Source organism: Plecotus auritus (assembly GCF_963455305.1).
Source record: "Plecotus auritus genome assembly, chromosome: 3".
NCBI classification, from domain to species: Eukaryota; Metazoa; Chordata; class Mammalia; order Chiroptera; family Vespertilionidae; genus Plecotus; species Plecotus auritus.
In genome coordinates, this window is record NC_137772.1 from 152,562,895 (window position 1) to 152,586,133 (window position 23,239).

The following is a 23,239-nucleotide window of genomic DNA, read 5'->3' on the forward strand; positions in this document are numbered from 1 at the left end:
GTCAGTGCTCAACCACTGAGCCATGCCGACTGGACAAATTTCAGATTCTTTAAGTCCAGTGCCAGAACATTACTTGTGAGCAGAGCTGATCCTCATCTTCCTTCTCTTCCCATCCCTGGCTCTGAGTTCTATGGCAGCAGGCCCCCCCGCACATTTATTTGTGTGGACATCCTAGCCTGCATGTTCAAAATTCACCCTCCTGCCACACCAGTGCACACACTGGTGATATAATGCATACTCTGGAACAATTGAGGCCATTTAGGCAGGGTCTTTGGAATCCTGAGTAATTGGGGTATAGTCTAGAATGAGTGTGCTCCAGATAGAAATGTCCTTTTGACTCTTCTAAAGTTCAGGGCTCTGAGCAAAGGCTCTCTGCTTGTTTCAAGGGCAGTACTGCTCTAAGGTTTTTGGCCTGAACAACTGTACAGATGGTATTGCTACTGAGAAGGGGACTGCAGGTGGAGATCAGGGTGAGGAGATAAGCTTGGGAACACATATATCTGAGTTCTCTATTAGACATCCAAGTAGTATAGTAGAGAAGGATAAAAGGGAAATGTTCAACTTGCAATACTGGCCTGCAATATATTAAAACTGAAGGCTGTTTTAACTACAACCATTCTAACAGGTTAAAGCTGTTAAAAATCCATGACCTCTAAGTGACTTCAGACCCTTATTGAACGAATTCCATCCAGGAATTTTTTTTAACCCATTCTATATAATAAAGAGGTAATATGCAAATTGACCTTCATGCCCTCACACAAGATGGCCGGCAGGGGAGGGTAGTTGTGGGCGATCAGGCCAGCAGGGGAGGGCAGTTAAGGGCAACCAGGCCAGCAGAGGAGGGCAGTTGGGGGGACCAGGCCTGCAGGGGAGGGCAGTTAGGGGCGACCAGGCTGGCAGGGGAGGGCAGTTGGGGGCAATCGGGCTTGCAGGGGAGGGCAGTAGGGGGCAATTGGGCTGGCAGGGGAGCAGTTAGGCATCAATCAGGCTGTCAGGAGAGTGGTTAGGGGGTGATCAGGCTGGCAGGCAGGCGAGCAGTTGGGAGCCAGCAGTCTCAGATTGTGAGAGGGATGTCCGGCTGCCAGACATCCCCCAAGGGGTCCCAGATTGGAGAGGGTGCAGGCTGGGCTGAGGGACACCCCTCCCCAGTGCACGAATTTCGTGCACTGGGCCTCTAGTCATATATAAACCTATGAACGTCATACTTTCTAGAGCACTGCTTATCAATTTTGTATTAACAAACACTCTGTGAACCCTGCTTTCTTTTTTTTAAAAAATATACTTTTATTGATTTCAGGGAGGGAGGGAGAGAAAGAAACATCAATGATGAAAGAATCATTGATCCGCTGCCTCCTGCCCGCCCCCTACTGGGGATGGAGCCCACAACCTGGGCACGTGCCCTTGACCGGAATCAAACCCAGAACCCTGCAGTCTACAGGCTGATGCTATATCCACTGAGCAGAACCAGGTAGGGTTGAATCCTGCTTCCTATGATCTAAAATCCCCTCATGGCCCTAGCTGGTTTGGCTCAGTGGTAGAGTGTCAGCCTGTGGACCGCAGGGTCCGGGGTTCGATTCCTAGTCAGGGCATAAGCCCGGATTAAGGGCTCGATCCCCAGTAGGGGGCATGCAGGAGGCAGCCGATCAATGATTCTCATCATTGATGTTTCTATCTCTCTCCCTCTCCCTTCCCCTCTGAAATCAATAAAATATATTTTTTTAAAAAATAAAATCCCCTCATACTTTTTCTTCTAGTGAACTACTCAGAGAATGTCTTCATTAGTATGTGTTCCCTTGCCTGGCATGCTAGTATTACTTTTTTTAAACATTGGTAGTCTTATTCTCTGTGTGTGTGTGTTACTTTTTTATGAACAATTTCTTTAAGAAAATATCTTGATTTCAGAGAGGAAGTGAGAGGGAGAGATAAAAAGAAACATCCATAATCGGTTTGACTCAGTGGATAGAGCATCGGCCTGCAGACTAAAGGGTCCCAGGTTTGATTCCGGTCAAGGGAATGATATATACCTTGGTTTCGGGCACATCCCCAGTAGGGGGCATGCAGGAAGCAGCTAATCAATGTTTTTCTCTCATCGATGTTTCTAACTCTATCCCTCTCCCTTCTTCTCTGTAAAAAATTAATAAAATATATATATTTTTTTTAAAAAGAAAGAAACGCCCTAACTGGTTTGGCTCAGTGGATAGAGCGTCAGCCTGCGGACTCAAGGGTCCCAGGTTCGATTCCAGTCCAGGGCATGTACCTTGGTGTGGGCACATCACCAGTAAGGAGTGTGCAGGAGGCAGCTGATCGATGTTTCTCTCTCATCGATGTTTCTAACTCTCTATCCCTCTCCCTTCCTCTCTGTAAAAAAATCAATAAAATATTAAAAAAAGAAAGAAAGAAAGAAAGAAACATCAATGATGAGAGAGAATCCTTGATCCACTGCCTCCTGCACGCTCCCTACTGGGAATTGAGCCCAAAACCTGGGCATATGCCCTGACTGGGAATTGAACAGTGATCACCAGGTTCATAGGTTGATACTCAACCACTGCGCAACACTGGCTGGGCTGGTAGTCTTTGTTTTATTCTTTAGCAACAAGTAGTTGGATATTAATTTGGGAATCTTTGGCATATAGATATTATTGAAAATTATGAGACTCTAATATGAAAAGATTGGGACAAAATGGATGACCCTGTAAAAGAGACTGAGACAGTGACCAGGGGGTGTCCTTGAAGCCAAATGAAGAACTGTATCCAAAAGGAGAAAACAATAAACTGTGTCAGATGCTACTGATAGACAATTTGATGCAGCCAGCCATTAATATATAATTTGAATTTGCCATTTCAAATTTGTTTACCAGAGCAATTACTTTGTTAGCCAGCTTTCTAAATTTTAGTAACTTCTAAGTGACGCTTGTAGATTTCCATTATATGTACAACTGAACTTGTGGTGTTTCTTTGGAACAGTTATTTCTTATAATTCATATTTTGTGAATTTATTTCATCGCCAATAGGATCATTTTTGTGAGTTGGTGGTGATCAAAGCTGTCACCCATCTACAAGATTCCTATGCTACTGAGATTTCCAGTAATTAAGTGCTTTTGAAAATTGTGCTTATTTGGACATTCTGAAGAAATTTAAATAGAATGTGGGTGTTGCATCTTGATAAACTGCAGATTAGATAACACCAAGTATACTGAGTTTCTCCTGGGAAAATGGTTTGGGCTTCCAGATTACAGCTTATTTTTCACCCAATCAAGTTTGTATTGTACCACTTTTTTTCCCATATAAAATGTCTTTCCCAAATTCACCTGCCTTTGGGGACTCTGAATTACATATTTAAAGGAAGTATTCTTTCCAAATGGGCTGAAGAATGGCATTCTGTTAAAAAGATGAACAGCTGGTCATGCAGACATTCTCTGGAATGCTCACTTGTCCGACAAAGACAAGGAAAGAAATGAGATGTGCAGTGTAGTGTTTCTTATTGTTATACAGAATTGCTTACCTTTTTTTTTTACATCATCTTACCAAAAATCTATGTAATTTTTTTAAAAAATTGACCTTTTCTTTAAAAGACTGCTAGTCCATTAAATAATGTGAAGGTCCTGAGAACCTGCCAACTGCAAATTTAGTGGGACTCAGGACTGTGCTGGGATTGATCCTCCTGTTCAAAGATTATCCTTTGTTCTTGATTACCTTAGGGTTAAGTTCGTATTTATTATCATAGCACAAAGGATTTGACTCTTGCTCATCTCCAAGTTCATCTCTCATCACTTCTTCCCCTATTGAGTTCTTTGTTTCAGCCATAAGAAACTAGCAGATGAGCTAAGCTCTCCCTTCTTCTTGGCACAAGCAGCAGCCTTTCCTTTAACCATGGCCAATTCTGACTTGCCCACCCCTGGTTTATTTCCTCTTCGTGTGATTCTTCTTCACATCCTCAAGGTCAGTACATAGGTGGGGTTCTCTGTTTACTTAGTGGATGAATTTCCCCACCAAGAGGTTTGGTTTCAGTTTATGCTCTTTATTCTGGTTTGTTTCTCAGAATTTCTGTAGAAATTGTTTGAAGGTGGAAGTAGGAGAGAGCTAGGGGCAAGGACAGCATTACCTTCCCCAGGTCACATATAAATTATAAAACAGAGATCTGGCCCCGTAGGCATTTGTAACGAGAGGGACCAGCGGAGACCAATCTGCCCTTGGAAGGGCTAAGCTGTGCCTTGTAGTGTGGAGTCTCAGCACGGGACAATCCCCGGATTTTAGTTAGAGTTGAGTTACTGTTGTGAGATGTTGCCGACTGTCCAGATGGGTCCAGAGGGAAGCTGGAGAATTTGTGTCCAAGGTGAAGATAGGCTAGTGCCTGCGCTCCCGGAGGAGAGAAGGGAGGCGAGATGCCATCTGAGGTCGCCTTCCTCCACCCCTTCCAAATGGGACAGACGGGAGCGCTATTGCTTAACAATTGCCCTCTCTGTCCCAAGAAGACATAATGACCGTGAGCAAACGAGTGTAAAGACACCGTGTCCTCTCGGCCTTTGTGCACTGAGACGTTTACGTAGGGTCGGGGAGGGCACACTCCCGCGGATTCCACGGCTCGCGAGCCTCATCCCCAGCCCCCTCGCCTGTCCAGGCCAGGACTCCGGCTCTGCGGGACTGCGGAGCCCGGCGCGATCGCAGGGCTGGGTCCCGAGGGCGGAGGGAGAGGCTGACGTCCCGGGCACTGTCTGGTCGCTGCACCCACCTCGCAGCCCCATCTTCATTTTCTGAGGCGGTTATCAGACGGCCCCCGCCGCCGGGGAGAGGCGGGCGGCTGGGGATGGCCTCTCAGCGCCCTGTGGGAGTTGGCATTTGTCGCCGGGCAGCGGGGGCACCCTTGGCTGTCGCCCCTGAAGGAGAAGGGGAGTTTCCGGGGCTCGGGTCCCCGCAGTCACCCTCAGGAAGGAGCGTGGAAGCGAGTGGGCGGTGAGAGGCGGAGCGAGCGAGGGGGGCGTGGGCGCGGTCGGCTCTGGACCGGCCCCAAGTTAATGAGGCGTGCGCCCGCGGCAGAGCGCCTCTCTGAGCTGGGCTTTCCCCTGCGGGGCGGGCGCCAAGAGCCGCCTTTTCCGCTGGGTGTCACTCGGGGGTGGGGAAGATGGCCCATTCAAAAGCGCCGCGAGGGGGCCCGGCCAGTGCCCTTCGGTGAGCGCTCGCAAGAGGACGGCCGAGGCCCGGCGGCTCGCAGCTCCGGGACCTGGTGGCGCATCAGGACGCGGCTGCCCCTCTGCCCGGACCCCGAACTGCCGTCGCTCTGCTTCCTGCGCGTCAGCCTCCTCTGCGCGCTCCGGGCGGGCGGCCGCCGCGGGACCCGCTGGGGCGAGGACGGAGCGCGGCTGCTGCTGCTGCCCCCGGCCCGGGCGGCTGGAAGCGGAGAGGCCGAGCCGAGCGGCGCCCCCTCCTATGCCGGGAAGATGTTGGAGAGCAGCGGCTGCAAGGCGTTGAAAGAGGGTGTGTTGGAGAAGCGCAGCGACGGGCTGTTGCAGCTCTGGAAGAAAAAGTGCTGCATCCTCACCGAGGAGGGGCTCCTGCTCATCCCGCCCAAGCAGCTGCAGCACCAGCACCAGCAGCCGCCGCCGCAGCCCGGGCAGGGGCCCGTGGAGCCGTCCCAGCCCGGGGGCCCCACCGCGACCATCCTCGAGCCGCCGGCCAAGCTCAAGGAATTGCACTTTTCCAACATGAAGACGGTGGACTGCGTGGAGCGCAAGGGCAAGTACATGTACTTCACGGTGGTGATGGCCGAAGGCAAGGAGATCGACTTTCGGTGCCCGCAGGACCAAGGCTGGAACGCCGAGATCACGCTGCAGATGGTGCAGTACAAGAACCGTCAGGCCATCCTGGCGGTCAAGTCCACGCGACAGAAGCAGCAGCACCTGGTCCAGCAGCAGCCTCCGCAGCCGCAGCTTCAGTCCCAGCTCCAGCCCCAGCCCCAGCCCCAGCCCCAGCTCCAACCCCAGCCCCAGCCCCAGCCCCAGCCCCAGCCCCAATCCCAGCCGCAGCCTCAACCCAAGCCTCAGCCCCAACCCAAGCCGCAGCCCCATCAACTCCACCCGTATCCACATCCACACTCGCATCCGCACCAGCACCCGCATCAGCTACCGCACCCGCACCAACAACCGCTCTCGCAGCCGCACGGCCACCGGCTTCTCCGCAGCACCTCCAACTCTGCCTGAAGGGGGCAGCACCCGGGCAAGACGAGGTAAGGCCCCAGCAACTCCGGCTCCCGAGGGCCGTGCGAGGATTGGGCTGTTAGGAGTTGGAAGTGTGTTTACGGGTTTGGCTCTTGGGTGGAAAAATGACAAGTTATTTCAAGTTTCTGGGTAGGTGGAAAGAAGCGAAGCAAGCTAGAGCCAGGAGAAGCCGGGCAGAGAGGGGAGCGTGGGGGCTCGGGCTAGGCGGAGAGGCCTGCTGACTGCCAGCTGCCCACCCACCCACCCACCCTGCACGCACGCGTTCAGTGGGGTGCACCCAGCGGCACCTCTGGCTCTTGCCATGTCTGGCACTTGAGGGAGCGACCCCGGTGTCTTAGGGAGCACGCTCTGTCCGTCTGACTGGCCCGGAGGGAACTGGGTCTTGGAGGAACCTGAGCCACCTACTTCATTCGGTGTCCTTTCTTTCCAGGTTTTGAGGACTCGACGAAGTGAGAGCACCTTTCTATTGTCCTCATTTGGATGGAAAACAAGTCTCCCTGCTCTGCACCAGATCAAGTAGTTTGGACATCAGCCGACCGATAACTTAAAATTCCTCTTAGTTTTCTGCATACTCTTCCTCATCACAATGCAGGAAATGATTTCAAGGCTAGAAGGCTTTATTTATGAACCTTTGAAAGGATCTCCCAGTATGGTGGACCTTCTAGGAGCAAAGATGTACTGTAATTTTATTTTAATGTATTTTGATTTATGATTATTTATTAGTTTTTTAAAAAAATATTTGTTCTAAGACATTTCTGAATGTAGGCCATTTTCCAAAAAAGGAACTTTATTTTTAAAAACCTATTTCCTAGTAAGTTCTAATCTTGGAAAGGAAAAAAGGGAGGTGTACGGGAAAACATTGAGACTTCATTCATTCATTATTCCTAGGTCATTTTCAGAACCCCGACACACTCATTGTTATGCCAGGTGGTTGAAATTAAACTCTGTGATATAACTTTTTTTTTGAGGTTATTTTTTTTCCTTTAGACTCTGTGTTGTGTAGAATAGAAGTTTAAAGAAGCTAAATGTTCAGAGCTGTGTAATTGTGAAAATCTGTTTTTCTAAAAGGAAATGAGTAGTAATGATCTCTAATTCAAAATATTTAAAACAAACCCACCTGATGGCAGGATGATCTTGAATGTGTGGTAGGACTGTCTACTGTAGAAAAAACCTTGCTTATGTCATCTGTGAAGGGTTTAATAAGGAGATATTTATGGTTTCTGAGTATAAATGTACTAGGTGTTTCATTTCAAAAAACATAGTGGGGGGGAAAGGGAATCATTCAGCTTGTCTGAGAGAACATGTTTGTGTTCTGTCCACACTAGAGATTACCCTTCTCCAAGGGCTTTGCACACTTTACTGGAACCACATTTCCTTACTTTATTCTAGAAGCATATCCTAGAATCTTAAGAGTTTAAAAATACAGTTTGTAGCTATTTCAAAGGACTGAGAGTCATAACTTTTTGTTTTCTCACTGAAAATAATGTTAATCAGAGAAACCAATTGTTTTGCTTTTTATTGTTCTGTGAGAAATTGGAGGGTTATATGTTTTGTTGCCAGGTTAACTAAGCTCAGAAATTGGAAAGGGAAGGACTGGATAAACACCGGATTTTCAGTAGGAAAACAACCCCAGTCTTGTTTTAGTAGCCACTTGTTCCTGAGGGGTTGGGGGGGGGGGTGCTTTTAAAGGTGGAACAAGCCCTCTTCTGTGTTAAATCAAAAGGATAGTCAAAATCCACAAGGGCAGATGCTACTTCAGTTTAAAACGAGCCATAGATGATACAAAATCCTCTTGGGGCTGAAAATCACTTCCTATCTGCATGGCTTTACTATCGGGCCTCTGTTTTCCATTATCTTTTGCAAAGTCTAGATCAGTATTTTTCCAGCATCCAAATTGGTAGGTCGATATTAGGCCGATGCTAAGTTATGTAGTCAAGAAATGAAAACAGAATTTTATGCTAGAGATGCCTTTATTCTCCTTCCATCTGGAAAGGAGTTTCATGGTCAAATTGCTTTTTAGTGCAATATTTAAATGATGGAATTTTGAGGCCATAACTCTAATCCAAAAAGTTGCAGGGGTAATCTAAAACTTCAGCAAATGACAAATAGAACTTAAGGGGACTCCCACTTCCAGAGGCTGTTTAAGTTGTGGCTGTGAACATACGCTGCAAAGATTTAAAAAATCATACACACACACACACACACACACACACACACACACACACACACACACATGATGGGCAGCTCAGAGATTCAAATCTAAAGAGTTCTTAAGCCAAGTTTGGTTCAGCTTCTTTGGAACCCCTGCTGTACTTTTAAGATAAAGCCTCATTGTCCCAGTGTTTTAATATGTAGATCATATAGCCCCTATGACACCCCAGCTTTTTTCCAGATAGAAGGATTTTTCTTCAAATTCTTGTGCTATAAAAAAAGATAATATTTATACCAAGTAGTTTTAAAATTAAGATTTATTAGGCTTATATATAGGCTAAGTACTGGCTGGTGGCATTTTTCCCACCACCATGTCTATGGTTCTTAATGGGGCCATCAAAATCGTGGTTCCTTGTCCTGTCTTTCCACAGCCCTTAGTCCTTGGTCTGCTGTGATATTTATGTTGAGTTGACCCTCTTAGTGGCTCTCTAGTTTGAAGGTCTCTTAATTTTTAACTGTGAAGACTCAGAAATGAGAAAGGAGAGGAGTGGGATGGTTTTTGTTGTTTTGACACTTTGAAATTATTATGGTTGAACGACTTTCCAGAACAAAGAAACAACTATGCTTGACAAAGCGCAACAAAACAAAATACAAATGCAAAGCATTTTGCGTGTCCGTGGTTCTATTCTACCTATAAAAGAGTGATATTAAACACTTAAGGTATTACAAGGCCTAACCAATCACCTTCATGGAAAAAGATAAAAGTATTTCTTTCAACCCAAGAAAAAGAAGAAGGAAAGGGCAGGTCCAACCGAAAACTCACCCCTTAAATAAACATAAAATGTGAAAAGTTGGAAAATTTAAAGGATTTCCCATCTGGAAACTGAACTTTTATGTTTGAACTTCTTGGCGCCACGCCTCATACACAGCTCAATAACTATTTGTTGGGAATAATGAATGAAAGGAGGGGAAAATGTGTAACTTCCCAGCACCCAGAAGGTGGTTTCTCTTTCTCTTGCCTCACACTGAGCTTCCTTTACGCTTATTTCATTCCCTGAGAAAAGCTAATCCTGGACAAGCTACACCACATGAGGAAGCTCCTTTGGCATACTTTCTTAGTGGAAATCAAATCTGCTTATGCCCTACAGGGAATGCTGAGGTCAGAGTAAAGGCCTATAAAGGGCTCTTTCAAAATGAACATTTCCCTCAGAGGAAGCTGGAATTTTCTCATATGGAAATCGAACCAACTTTATTTCACTTAACATTTTTCAAATGGAGGTAGAAAAACCCAACTCATTGCTTGAAAGAATTCCCCTCATATGTAAACACTGTTAGGAAGTCTGGCTTAAGTTAAAAGGCATTTTTTGGTGTGTGTGTGCTTTTTTAAAAAAAAAAACTGCCCTCATATACCCATTTCTCTTAAAGATTCCTCATTTTAAATCTGATACTACAAGTTTTTGCTAGTGTGGAAGTTCAAACGCTTCACTTGTTTTCAGTCCCCAGGGAAAGTGACTTGGTTTTAGCCTGTCTCCACGTGTTTACAATATCATGTTCAATGGCAGGTTTAGAAGAGAGTCTACGACTTATGTGAAAACTAGATTAAACCCATAGAACATAGAGCTTTGTAGGATGAGGATGGGCTGTGAACATTCATTCTTCTCTTTGTTTTTTGTTTTTGGGGTTTTTTTTTTTGTGTGTGTGTGTGTGTTTTTTTTTTGGTAAATGTCAAACTTCCTTTTGATTTACCAGTAAAATGCCTTCAGCCAGCTAAAATTTAAATTTGGAAGCTTCAGAGCTTGATATTGAATACATCAGTGATTCTTTCAAGAGGAATATGCCAGTTTACCCAAAACAACCTGAGATGTATTAATTATTAAGTTGTGTTGGGTGGGTTTTTAATAACTACTTTCTAAAGTTTGGACACAATTTGAAGGGTAACTTTTTGATCTGTATGTTGTACAGCCAATCTAGAATTACATAACATTAGATGACAAAGTGATCTGCAACTTTGTTGGCAGGACATCTGCTAAATGGAGCGTAGGATCCAATAGGGTTTTCTTAGGGCATTATTGTCCAGTGAAGGAAGCAGAGGGACTTTGGGGCATTCTTCATAAAAGCTGGAGAGGCCAACTCCCTCTTATCCCTCTGAAGCTGGCCTACTGGTGATCAGTGGGATAGTGAGGAATTGGATTTTAATAATAGGTGGTCCTTCTTATTATTAATTTTGAGAAGGAAGATAAAATGATTGTCTGTTACATTCCACTGTCGGCTTTCTGCTTAGTTTCAGAATATTCAAATATCGGCTTCTGAAAAACAAGTATCACAATGTACCAAATGCTTTACTATCACATTCCTGAACTTAAGTATGCTCACAATTTGTGTAAATATGTCTCTTAAATGATTTGGAGAGATGTGATTTATTTTTCATATTTTAAAAATGCATTCCATTTTAAATAAAGTATCAAATGAGATGACTGATCTGTGGACCTTTTGAAGGCCTTGCTGACCGGGCTTAGACACTATGCTTTCCTATGAGAGAAGCGTTCTAAAGGGCTTGTCTGTTGAAAATCCCATGACCATTCTGGGAAGAAAAAGACCATTTGTGGGATTGGAAATTTATTTTTAAAAACATTAGCTGGGCATTTTGAATATAGGATCTAAAAATTCACTCAGATATTTTGGGAAAATAATTACCTTTCAGAATGCTAATGAATTTGAGTTGAATTTTCCATAATGCCCCAGAGAATGAGAAATGGTTCCAGTAATTGGCTTGAATTACTTGAGTCCCAGAGATATACTGGTTCTTCTATGCCTCTTGAGAGGGTAGAGCCTTGACTCAGAGAATCACTCTTCAAACAGGTATCTATAAAGCTTCCTGTTTTACGTTGAGAGCAGAATAGAGGGTTGATTCTTTAAAGGAAAATAGGATAATTTTACTTATACAATCTCTATTGGCATCTAAAAAAAACCTTTAAATCTCAAAAGAATTTAACATAGAAAATTTGAGTTTTTTCATTTCTCTACTGTTTTAAGCAGGATTTTTTTTTTTTTTTAAAGAAGAAATGAACCCTGGCCAGGTAGCTCAGTTGGTTAGAGCAGGTTTAATCCTTGGTCAGGGCACATACTAGAATCAACCAATGAATGCATCAATAAGTGGAACAACAAATCAACGTTTGTCTGTCTCCTTTTCTCTCTCTCCCCCTCTCTCAAATCAATAAATAAATAAAAAAGAAGAAATGCAATCTAAGAAGGCAAATTACTGCCATTGGGAGGGGACTTGGGGTATTGTGTGAGATAAAGGTATGTAGTAGGCAATAAAGCATGGTTGGTAACAGCCAAGATTTGAGAGTCATAGTGCCTGGGCTCAAGTCCCAGGTCCATGACTTACTAGCCATGCAGACCTTGAGTTACATAACCTTGTGGAAACTCAATTTTCTTCTCCACAAAATGTAGTTAATAAAGGTATCTACCTTAGGGTTATTGAGAAGATTTAATAAGTTAGTACATATATGAGTGCCTAGAAGCTCCCTGTATTTTAGGGCACACAAACTGGCTTGGGAATCATTGTAGTCATATTAATATATAATATCTGGCGTCTTAAAGCTATAAATTATATTTTCTGAGATCTCATCATTTCTTTTAAATGGTAAGAACAGCCCAGTCGTCATGGCTCAGTGGTTGAATGTTGACCTATGAACCAGGAGGTCACAGTTTGATTCCTGGTCAGGGCACATGCCCTGGTTGCTGGCTTGATCCCCTGTGTGGGGTGTGCAGGAGGCAGTCAATCAATGATTCTCATCATTGATGTTTCTATCTCTCCCTCTCTGAAATCAATAAAACTATACATTTAAAAAAATGATAAGAACAGTATGATAACAACATCCTTGAGTTCAACTTTGAAAAAAAGAGAAAAAACATTATTTATAGTACTAATATTTTCATTTGCTTATTACTTTCCAGTCTTGCTTCATATGCTTATGTATTTAGAGTTACAGTGAAACAATGAGTATTTTGATTGTTTCATTGTAACTTCGCTATTATAGATGTGTTTTTTATACTCGGTCCCCTGGCATGGTAGTGTTGGTGGCTGTCATGCTCTCGGTGAGTTCTTTTCTCAGAATTGTCCTCAGTGTTGTCTCAGGGAGAACCATAAAGCTTTAGGACGCACCCTCTTGAGGGTAATCCACATCCCATGTTTGGTCTCTGGGGAGTGGATAAAGACCAGGCCCTGAGCTGGGTTGCTCAGCTCGCTGTTGGTTAGAGCATTGTCCCAAATGCCAAGGTTGTGGGTTCGATCCCCAGTCAGGGCACATGGGTGGAACAACAAATTTCTCTCTCTCTCTCTTTTCCTTTCTCTAAAATCAATTAAAAAAAAAAAAAAAAAAAGATCCGGCCCTGTTGTCTCCATCAGGACAGCCGTAAGGGCCATCTCAGCTCCAGTGCTCCCTGTAGAATTGGCAGAGGCCTGTCTCAGTAGCTCCCTTGAGGAGCTAGTATGGATATACTATGAAGTGGCAGTGAAATCTATGAGTGCAATCTCAGAGCCACTACTTAACCACTTTACTTGTAGTAAAGCATTATGTAAATATTATTATTATCTAAAGACCATTTCAAAAAGGATATTTAGATATTTCTACTTCTATTATGCTTATATAGATACAGAAATTACATGTGCATATAATACACATAATGTGTATTTCAGTCCAAATAATTTAGATTTAAAAACAGGATATTATTGCAATTAAAAATAGCATTAAGTAATTCTGATTTTTTTTTTATAGGATGTGAGCCAAATTTATGTTCATAGTAAAGTGGGAGCAATCATATGAGCACAATATTGCCACTGTCCAGAATCAGTGACACAGGAAAACCTGAATAATGAACTCTATGAACACAGTTATTCAATTGAATGAATATGAATCTATTCATCAAGGTATTCTTCCTTGCTTTGCGTCTTTCTCAAAGACCTTGTTAGAAACCCTCACCACACAGAAAGGCAAATAAATGCCATGATGTGTGTGTTCTAGAGCCCTGGCCTTCCTTGCCTATAAAGTGAGTCTGGTTATCAAAGATGGTGCAGGTGGGGGCCGGAGGACTTGGGAGAGTTAGAGGACCTGGTTGGACTATTGATGTAGGCAGAGCTCCTTCGTCTGAGGGTTATTCTGAATCAGATTTTATCTTGAAGGGATTTTTAGAACCTGAGGAAAGAGAGCTCCACTCTGCTACACCTTGATGCAGAGCCAGAATTAACTGCTGAGATATGGTAGATGTGGGAGTGCTTGCTCCCTGCCAGGGCATTAACCTGAAGCATTTGATGTTTAATTGAGCTCTGGAAATAAAAACTTGAAAAAATAGTCGAAAAAATGTGGTTATGTTGAATATTCTCAAACCCTGCCAGTCATTTGTAACAGAGTAAACACACACTGCATGCAGTCCTTTAAGACCAGACATGCTTTGCTTTTGAAGTAACTGATAAAGGAGTATTCAACTACTGTACAGAAAGACACAGGAAATGACTCTTGGGGAGTTTCAAAGTTCTAATTATGTCACGGTCCTCCACTGGCTTTCTCCTGAAGCTGATAACTCACATACAGTTCCGTTCCTACTGGAGCCAACAGTTCAGTTATTTTGCAAGTGTTTTGTACTTGGCTGTAGCAAACTCTGCCGAATGGTGTGGCTTGCTCTGTCAGGGCTGACTCATCACCTCAAAAGAGCAGCCTGGCTTTGTGACTAATCACAGTAAAAGAAACCGAACTTGTAAATGGTTATAGGCATATTCTCTTTCCTCTATTTTTTAAAAAAATATCTTTTTATTGAACTTTTAGAGAGAGAGAGTGATAGAAACATCCATGAGAGGGAAACATCAACATGGATTGGTTGCCCCCTGCATGCTCCTTGCTAGGGATTGAGCCAGAAACCAGGGCATGTGCCCTGACTGGGAAATGAACTGGTAACCTCTTGGTGCATGAACTGATGCTCATCCACTGAGCTACCCCAGCCGGCTCTTTCTTCTATTTAGCTGCTAAAGAAATGTTTATTTCTACAAAGCTTGGCTGCAATTTGTAAACATATACCTGCCTTTAATGATCCTTCCAAGTAGCCCCTAATACATACATTTGTGTGTGTGTGTGTGTGTGTGTGTGTGTGTGTGTGTGTGTATATTTATATATCCACTTTTCTTGCTAGTAACTTTCATGGCTCATGAAGGTGAGTTGGTCAGTTTTTGTTTTTGCAGAACCTGACGTCTGAGGGGTTTGAAACAGCACTGGGCAGAGCTGGCTCCCCCAGAGCTTTGGGCATCCTGCTTTGAGGGTTGGCCCCAGCCTGCCCAAACCCCTGTTATAAAGCAGTGGTCTGTGGTACTGCCAAGTCCCTTTGTAATTGCCTGTTGTCCTGTTTTGACACCATCAGTGGAGGGAATAGCTCAGTCTCAGTGAGAGAATAATTTAATAACTTACTCTTTTAGTTTCTGAGAGCAAAGGAGGCTCCTAACGTAGCGATCAGTATATGGTTGAATGTGTGAGGGTGAATCTGATCCTTGCTACAATGCACTGGCTCACCAAAGATTAATTATAATGATTCCCAGAGATCCTCATTAAATTCCTGATGCCTATAAAGAGTGCCAGGCAGCTCCTGGGAGACCTGAGCTGCATGGCTGTCTCAAGCTGGTGGGCCATGGTTTGTATTTGCCTTCTGTACGATGGTAGGCAACAATACCTCTCCTCCATCAGTGTAAATGGTGAGTTTGAGGCCAGAGCTGAAAATGGAATTTTAGGAGTTTAGACAAAGCCTCATTCATCCCTCCCCTTTTTGCAGAGGAAGAAAGTGAACACAGGAAGGGCCAGGGAGCTGCTCATGGTCGCAGCCAATTAGTCAAAGCCAGGATTGTAAACCAAACCCAGCTTCCCTGATTAGTGCTCTTTCCACTGTACCACTGCTTTGTAGGGCTTGGAGGATAATTTATGTAAATTCAAGGTGTTATTCTTGCAAATAATCACTTGAAACTTCCAGACACCATCTACCCCCGACCCCCACCCAAAGTATAATTTTTTTAAATTATATAAGCTGTCAAACTCTCTTAAGGCAGTTATAAATATTTAAAATGAACTTTCATTTTACAGTTTTCAAAAGTGAGTTCTGACTTCAACCTTCCAAATATCATCCAGGTGGTTTAACAAAAACTTCAAGCAAGCAGAAAACGCACGAAAGAAAACAGATATATCTTTTAAAACAAACGTATTTTAAACATGGTTGTTAGAATATATCTTTTTTCAAAAATTAATTGAAAATTATTTATTTAGAAACTAGGTTAAAAAGCTGTTTGGAATTTATGTTATCACACGACTCCTAAAATATTCATGGAATGTTTCCGGTGTTACTAACTACCCCTCACCCCCAAGGTCTTGAAATTATCTCTGGAGCTGAAAAATGTTGAAGTGATTTGAATGTTTATACAGTTGCTTAAGGAGGTAGCTGACTGGCTTTTCTCGCCTCTCCGTGTAAGTGTCAGGAGAAATATTCCCTGAAAAAGGTGTGTCCAGGGTAATGGATCCATTGGCAACCATGAAATCCAAAAGGTAGGGTGGTCAAACTTGTTATTTCCCTTCCAGGGAACTAGGTGAATGCAATCCACAAAGCTGAAAATTCAATCATAAGTAACAGTTCATCACCTACCTAGGAGATCATCACCTAAAACTAGACAACTTGGAGATTTCAGAACTGGTACCTTTCATTGAGAGGATGAGGGGTGGGGGGAGGAGAGGGTCCCCAGTAAGGACATGTACTCCAGCATCCAGTAAACAGGTTTTTAATTCAAAACTGTGTCTGCCTCTGGGTGACGCCATTCTTTCCTCTTACATAAAGTGACCTTTACAGGCTTCATTCACAGCCCTTGGCTCCCTCCGAGGCACAGCGCTTGTCACAAGGCAGCGGGTTGCCTGCTTGTTCTTATTCAAGTGACGACTGGGAGTGCTTGATAGGGGGTGATGCTGACAGCCTCTCTCTGACAGGAGATTGTCAGCATTCTTGACCCGGGCACTCCAAGAGCCTGGGAAAACACTTTGATTTCAATGTGGCTTTAAAAACAATACGCAGTTGAACCAAATAACTGTGTAAAATAGATCCACAGAGCAGCTTTTGTGGGATTAGCTGGGTCTCAGTGCCCCTAAACAAACTCATGACAATGTCAGTGTGCTGAGCAGGGTACCCTCTGATTTGTATGCATTCAACTTGACATACAAAATCACTGTTCTTACCTCAAACTTACTGCCCAGAAATTAACATATAGAACAGGAGTGAGAGACAAAATTTATGAATTGGAAATATGAAATCATGTATTAAATACAGGGTGTGAGCTGTAAGGGTGGGCAAGAGGATTCCATACTGAAAGGCACAGTCAACGGGGCGGGGGTGATCCAGGCAGGCCTAGGAAGTGAAGAAATCTTGCGGGGAGGGGGGTGGGTTGGGGGAAGTGAGCAATGAGGGGGAGGAAGAAAGGTATTTCTCTAAAGACTTCCTCAATTCACACACATTTGGTTTATTTCTAACTAGTGATTAAGATTAAGTGATTTTCTTTGTGTGTGTGTGTGTGTGTGTAGATTATTTTAGAGGGAAAGGGAAATGAATTATTAAGCTTTCTTTTCTCTTTTTAAGACTTTGTTTTTCCTCTGAGTCTCTGAAAAAGAACGTAAACATAGAATAAAGCAAAACTGAATTTTCTATAGGATCAGATCTCTTAAGAAACATTTTCTGTCATTTGGCTTGAGTTTGAAAAATTGACATTCACTAGAATATTTTATTCTAGATACTAACTCACAAAAAGTGGTGGAGGTAACCATAGCTGTCCCACAAAATTGATATTAGCGATTAATTCAGGCTTAGCCCAGTAATGTTAACATAAAAAAACCATTGAAACCTGTAAAGAATTTTTGTGAGTTTATTTGAGCCAAACTGTCGACATATGCCAGGAAGCAGAACCTCAACGAATTGAGATAATGCTCTGGAGAATGGCGGGTTACATCTGTATTTATACATTGCAATCGAAGGAAAGGGACTTAGGTGGGTTACATGAAATCCATTGGTGATAGATTAGAGAGGTGGGATAAAGCAAAGCAGGGGAAACCCCTAGGATTGGATAAAAAGTAAAATGATAGACACATACTTAGGTGGGTGCAGGAACAATTAACATGATAATGAAGGAATTTGTGGTATCTGTCCTGGCGCCGAGCACATTAGGTTGTGCCCCAAGGGGTCTGGAAAAAGGGAAGTTACGAGTTTCCTAGACATTTCAAGGGTATGTTATCATAGATGCAAAAAGACAGATAGGCTCAGTTAAGGTAAAGGTTGACCTTGTCAGTGAAGATACTGGCCTAGGATGTAACTGTCCACCATAACTGCTTTTAGTTAGTTTAATTTCAGACCATCCTTTGTGGTTACTTTAGGTCTCTGAGTTTGCACGACCGCCATGCAGGCCTCCCCGAGCTGGTCAGGTCAGCATGTGGCCCCTTCGCCCACAGCACCTAGCTCCTAGTAAGTGCTCAGTGAAGGAGAGGCACCACCAGAAAAGAAGACAGCTGGGGTTGGTGATGAGTGTGGCAGATAGTTTTCAGGTCTAGTGACCAGATTTTCCATGTTTTTTTGCACATTTTTCTTTTTTGGTAAAAAAAGATAATGTTTTATTAACAGTATACCTAAAACTGGTTGCCAATTCACATATAAATAAAACAGCGCATACTTTAAAACAAGAATTAGGAAATGCAGACACCTATGTAAAAACTGCTTTTATTTCTCCAGGTTTTATTATCAATGATTTATGTTGGATTCCTATTAGCAAATTTAATTAAAAATAAACAAAATTACTTTTCCTGTAAGTAGAAGATACCTTTAAAAAATTCCATATAGGGCACAGTAGCAGGCCTACAAATAGGAGTAAAGTACAAGGTTTGCTCTCAAGGAACTTACATGGGAAACATGGAAAAGATAAGACAGAATACTATTGGTGGTATAGTACTAATCATAGTAGTTAACATGAGAAGGCTAAAAAGGGATAATTCCAAGGTAACCCTGATATTTTGGGGGGCTAGCAATCTGAATCTGTGCCAGCAAGCCCAGTGTACATTCTTGATAACCTATAATTAAGTCACTGCCTCTTTCCCAGAAACCGGTCTTGCAGAACCTGTTATCTAAATGCTCATATTTCACAGAGGCCATAAACAATGAACAGTGCATAGCCCCAGAGGGAGAGGGGGGGCTATTAACGCTGGTGCCAGGCCAGACCATCTGATATGGTTTCAAGACCCCAACACCTGGGGCCTTTTTGCAAAACCCACGAAAAGACCAGAAGCATAATCCGTATTTGTGGGACAAAGACCCCAGAAAGATATAAAAAAAAAGCCCCTTGCATGTTACTTTACTCAGATTTGGGAAGTTGTTCCACTGAGTCTGCTGGTGTATTAAACAGTGTAACTTCTTTTCTCTAAAAGCTTTGCTTGGTTTTTCTCTGGTCTTCTGCAACAAACAGAGTATTAATAATGGCAGTAGCAGCAAATAATAGTTATTGAGTACTTACTAAATGGGCCCTACACATGTTTCATATGAATTATCTTATTTAGCTATTATAAAATCTATGATATTGGTACTTCAATCAGCATTAGCTTTGACTGTATATAATAGTTAATTCCAAATAAGTATATTACAATAAAAATTTACTTTTAAAAATTAAATTTATTGGGGTGACATTGGTTAACTAAATTACACAGGTTTCAGGTGTACAAGTTTACAACAACAACAACAAATTTACTTTTCTTTTATGTAAAAAGATCCAGAGGTGGGTGGTTCAGGGCTGGGATGGTGTCTTTTGGGTCATCACAGACCCAGGCTTCTTCCATCTCTTCCACCACCTTTGGGACAGGGGTTGGGCGCTCATGACCCAGTATGGCTGCTAGAGTTCCAGATACCTTATCTGAGTTCTAGATAGAAAAAAAGAGGAATTGGGTGTAAAGCAAAAGGGAACAACTTTCTAGATAAGTAATTGTTTTATTTTTTTTAAAAAAAATATATTTTATTGATTTTTTTACAGAGAGGAAGGGAGAGAGATAGAGAGTTAGAAACATTGATGAGAGAGAAACATCGATCAGCTGCCTCCTGCACACCCCCTACTGGGGATGTGCCCACAACCAAGGTACATGCCCTTGACTGGAATTGAACCCGGGACCCTTCAGTCCACAGGCCGACGCTCTATCCACTGAGCCAAAATGGTGAGGGCTAAGTAATTGTTTTTAGAGAAATGTTGGAGCCCTCATACGATGACTTCCACTTACATCTTATTTTCTATCTGAAGTTGCAAGGAAGACCATACATACTAGTACACTCCTTCAGCTGGATACATTGCCAGCCACATCCCCCGAATCAGGGTTCTATTAGCAAAGAAGTAGGGGAGAATAGTTATTGGGAAGAAAATAAGCAGTTTCTCCAATAATTTTTATCACTCTTCAGTCAGTAGATGAGAAAGTGAGGATTAGGAGTTGAAGAAAATTTACCACCATTTGGTGGGGCCAGGATTGTCATCCAGGCATCTAGTTCCCCTGTCTTTGATTCTAACCTCTATGCAAACTACACCCATGAACTGGCATGGGAATACAAGACAAACCTCTCACAGAGATGGGAAAATGCTTAGAAGCATTAACTTAGAGCCTTTTACGTATTTTCACAATTCTTACTAATGTTTTAACATTTTCCTTTCAAATATGGTATTGCTGTAATGATGTCCAATTGGCCCCCTTTTAACATTTGAACAATTCAAATAAACCACATCTGATTTTTAAAACAGAGCTATGTAGCTGATTTCCATGCCTTCAGGTGAGAGTCATATTGACATAGGAGAGATATGAGAAAGATCGCAGGCGCTCAGAGGAATCTGGAGCACTAATGCCAGAATCTCCATCAATTGCTCTTGATGCATTTATAGCTCCGTTTAGAGACATCATGTTCATCACTATCCATAGATTCCATGACAAGATCCAGATCAGGAAAATAGAAGAAAAAATGAATGCTTTTCATTCATGCTCAACAAGAGGAGTGCTGTAGTGTTTATTCTGAGGGTCAGCAAAGAATAGTGGAGCCCTAGCTGGTTTGTCTCACTGGTTAGTGTCAGCCCATGGACTGAAGGGTTGAAGGTTTAATTCTGGCCTAGGGCATGTACCTTGGTTGCAGTCTTGATCCCTGGCTCCAAGTTTCATGCAGGAGGCAACCAATTGATATGTCTCTCTCACATCGATGTTTCTCTCTCCCTCTCTTCCACTCTGTCTAAAAATTAATGGGGAAAAATATCCTGGGGTGAGGATTAACAACAAAAAGAATAGTGGAAAGAATCCTGGGTTCTAGATTTGGCTTTGCTGCTAATGAGCTGTGTGATCCCAAGCAAATAATTTTGCCTCACTGGACTTTAGTTTCTTCGTCTTTATTTCATTTTAATTTTTCCCCATTTTTACTTTTTTGGGGAAAGGGATAGATTTTGAGGAGGAAAAACACAAGGCATAGAAATATGGAATAGAAAATAAATACAAATAAATGCTGTTTTGTTAATTGTTTTATAAGTACAACAAATGAGTTCAGAGAATGCCCTATGCAAAATAACACAAGAAAGGTTCAAGATCAAGGTGTTCCTTTAAGCAAGGTTGAAGATTTCAGTCTCTGGTATTTGGAATTTAGGCTGCAATCCTTATTTTTTGGATGAATCACTGAGTTTGTGGTACAGTCCATGCTTTTAACCAGATTTGAACAGAAGAATCACCACTTGACCCAGGTAGAAATAGATGAAGTGTTTGGTTTCATGTGTCACATAATTACCAAAGTTCTTCTATACAAATTCAGTGCCAGGGGGTTTGTACTTCTTATCAAACTCCTCTAATATGCACCGCAATATCCTTCTCTACATTATATTTCTCCAACCCCTGAGTAGCACATTCCACGGAGTCCTGTTGCATCTCTTCTGACATATTGGCATTTTTGATCACTGCCTTGTGGTCACACATGGTTAAGGTGGAGCAGGGCTGGCCCACTGCACATGTCGCCTGGGGGAGGGGCTGGTGAGGCTCAGACCCAGCGGGAGAAGCCACAGCTACCCAAGTCATGGCGCATCTCCTCCTCCTTTTTAAAGTAAAGATGTCTTCAATTGCGCCCTTTCATTTATAATATTTTACAGTCATTAGCTATTCTAGATTCAGTTGCCTTTCTTTGGAAAGAGTATAGACATTGACTTCAGAGGACTGGGATCGACTCTTAGCTCTGCCTTGCATAAGCTGTGTGACTTTGCACAAGTCACCTAACATTTTGAATTTCGGTTTTCTTATGTGTAAAATGAGAATAAGAAAATATGTCCCGTAGAGCTATTGTGATGATTAAAATAAATAATATACGTACAAGAACTCTGTATAGTAGTAGATGATCAATAAATGTGATCAGTAAAGGTCATTAACCTATCCTAGCACTTCCTTCTAGTACTTAATGCTTAATATGTGCTTTATATTCAAATGAAAGATAGATAAATAGAGAGTTAGAGAGATGGTTTTATATCATCTCTCTCTGCATTGGGATTTGACGATAAGAAAGAAGGGGTTTGGTTTACAGTTTATATCCATAGATCAAAGTGTTCTCTTTAGTTCATCTAGCAAGTTTAGATACAACACCAAAGAATTCTTTCTTTGCTGGGAAGCCTGTGTCTATTTAGGCAAAAATTTAGGAAGAGCTTGTCTCCAGTGTCTGCTAAGGACACCTCACGACCTCTTTGTTTCAATCCACTGAAATCACAGACAGCAGAAATCTCCATCAGCTTTCAAAACCATCTCTTTTTATTCTATGCTTCCCCCCACCTCTTTCCTTTAGGAAAAAGAAGGAAACTACAATAACATGCTCACTTGTAGAATTTGTTTTTGTTGTATTGTGTTGACAGCCCAATATGCCTTCAAATCAACCCAAATGAGAACACAACTGTGCAATGAGAAGTACTGCTCAGAGTGATGCAAGATGCAAAATGGTCCAAGTACCCAGTTACTCTCCAAAGTTTGAAAGCATTTTAACACGATCTAGAATTATTTTCTACACCATGGCCAGAAATGAAAATGGTTACGTCTGAAAGACTTGTGTTAGGCAGAAAATTTATTTTATGTAAACTAAATCCTCTATTACTTGAACACTCCAGTGAGCAGTGTTTTACTTCAATAATGTAACCAGAAAGAATAGTGATTGAGGTAATAAAAATTTAACAAAAGTAGTAGTTACTATTGCTTTGGAGCATATACTTAACGACAGGTCTTTTATTATAACAGTGTTGTGAGGTAGGTATTGTTATCTCCCGTGTCCTGATAGGAAAATAAACGCTCACAGAAGGTAGATGGTTCCCAAGACTAGAGGCAATCCCACAGCACTGGGAGTCTCTGGAGGCCCTGCTGCTTCCACAATGGGGAGCTGACCTCCCGTCCCCCGAGTCAGCAGAGATGGGGAGATGAGCACAGCGGGCTCACTTTCTCTGGGCCTCACAGCCTGGCAGGGGCAGCTGTGTGGCCCACAAGACTTTCCAGAGAAGAGTGTGGTGTCATAGGCCATGGCACAGTCTGCGGTTGTCTCCTCAGACCACCCTGCAGAGCAGCCTGTGTGCTTTGAAGGTGTCATTTTATTTATGGACTAATGGGGTTGCAGATCAAGGGGAAAAAGCATAAAGGCTGGTTTTATGTAGCATTTATTCAAGAAGAACACATGCCTTTATAAGGAACGGAATGGAAGGCCCGTCTCCCAACTGCAAGGAGAAGCATCACTTCCTAGGGGATTAATCAGAACATCGTGTCATCCCAGAGACCCCCCACCTGCCAAGGCTGAGCCGT

The 23,239-nt window shown here is 42.8% G+C and overlaps 1 protein-coding gene and 1 pseudogene across 2 annotated transcripts; one reads left to right on the forward strand and one right to left on the reverse strand.

Annotated features, from left to right (window-relative positions):
• Positions 1-4,708: 4,708 nt before the first annotated feature.
• PHLDA1 (pleckstrin homology like domain family A member 1) lies at positions 4,709-10,833 on the forward strand. Its single transcript, XM_080658632.1, has 2 exons — positions 4,709-6,220; positions 6,643-10,833. The coding sequence occupies exon 1, from the start codon at positions 5,013-5,015 to the stop codon at positions 6,192-6,194; it is 1,182 nt and encodes a 393-aa protein (XP_080514758.1). The 5' UTR covers positions 4,709-5,012; the 3' UTR covers positions 6,195-6,220; positions 6,643-10,833.
• A 10,293-nt stretch (positions 10,834-21,126) lies between these two features.
• LOC308243800 (dynein light chain 1, cytoplasmic-like) lies at positions 21,127-21,394 on the reverse strand (annotated as a pseudogene). The gene has a single exon. The product of its transcript is annotated as a dynein light chain 1, cytoplasmic-like (transcript).
• Positions 21,395-23,239: the final 1,845 nt, after the last annotated feature.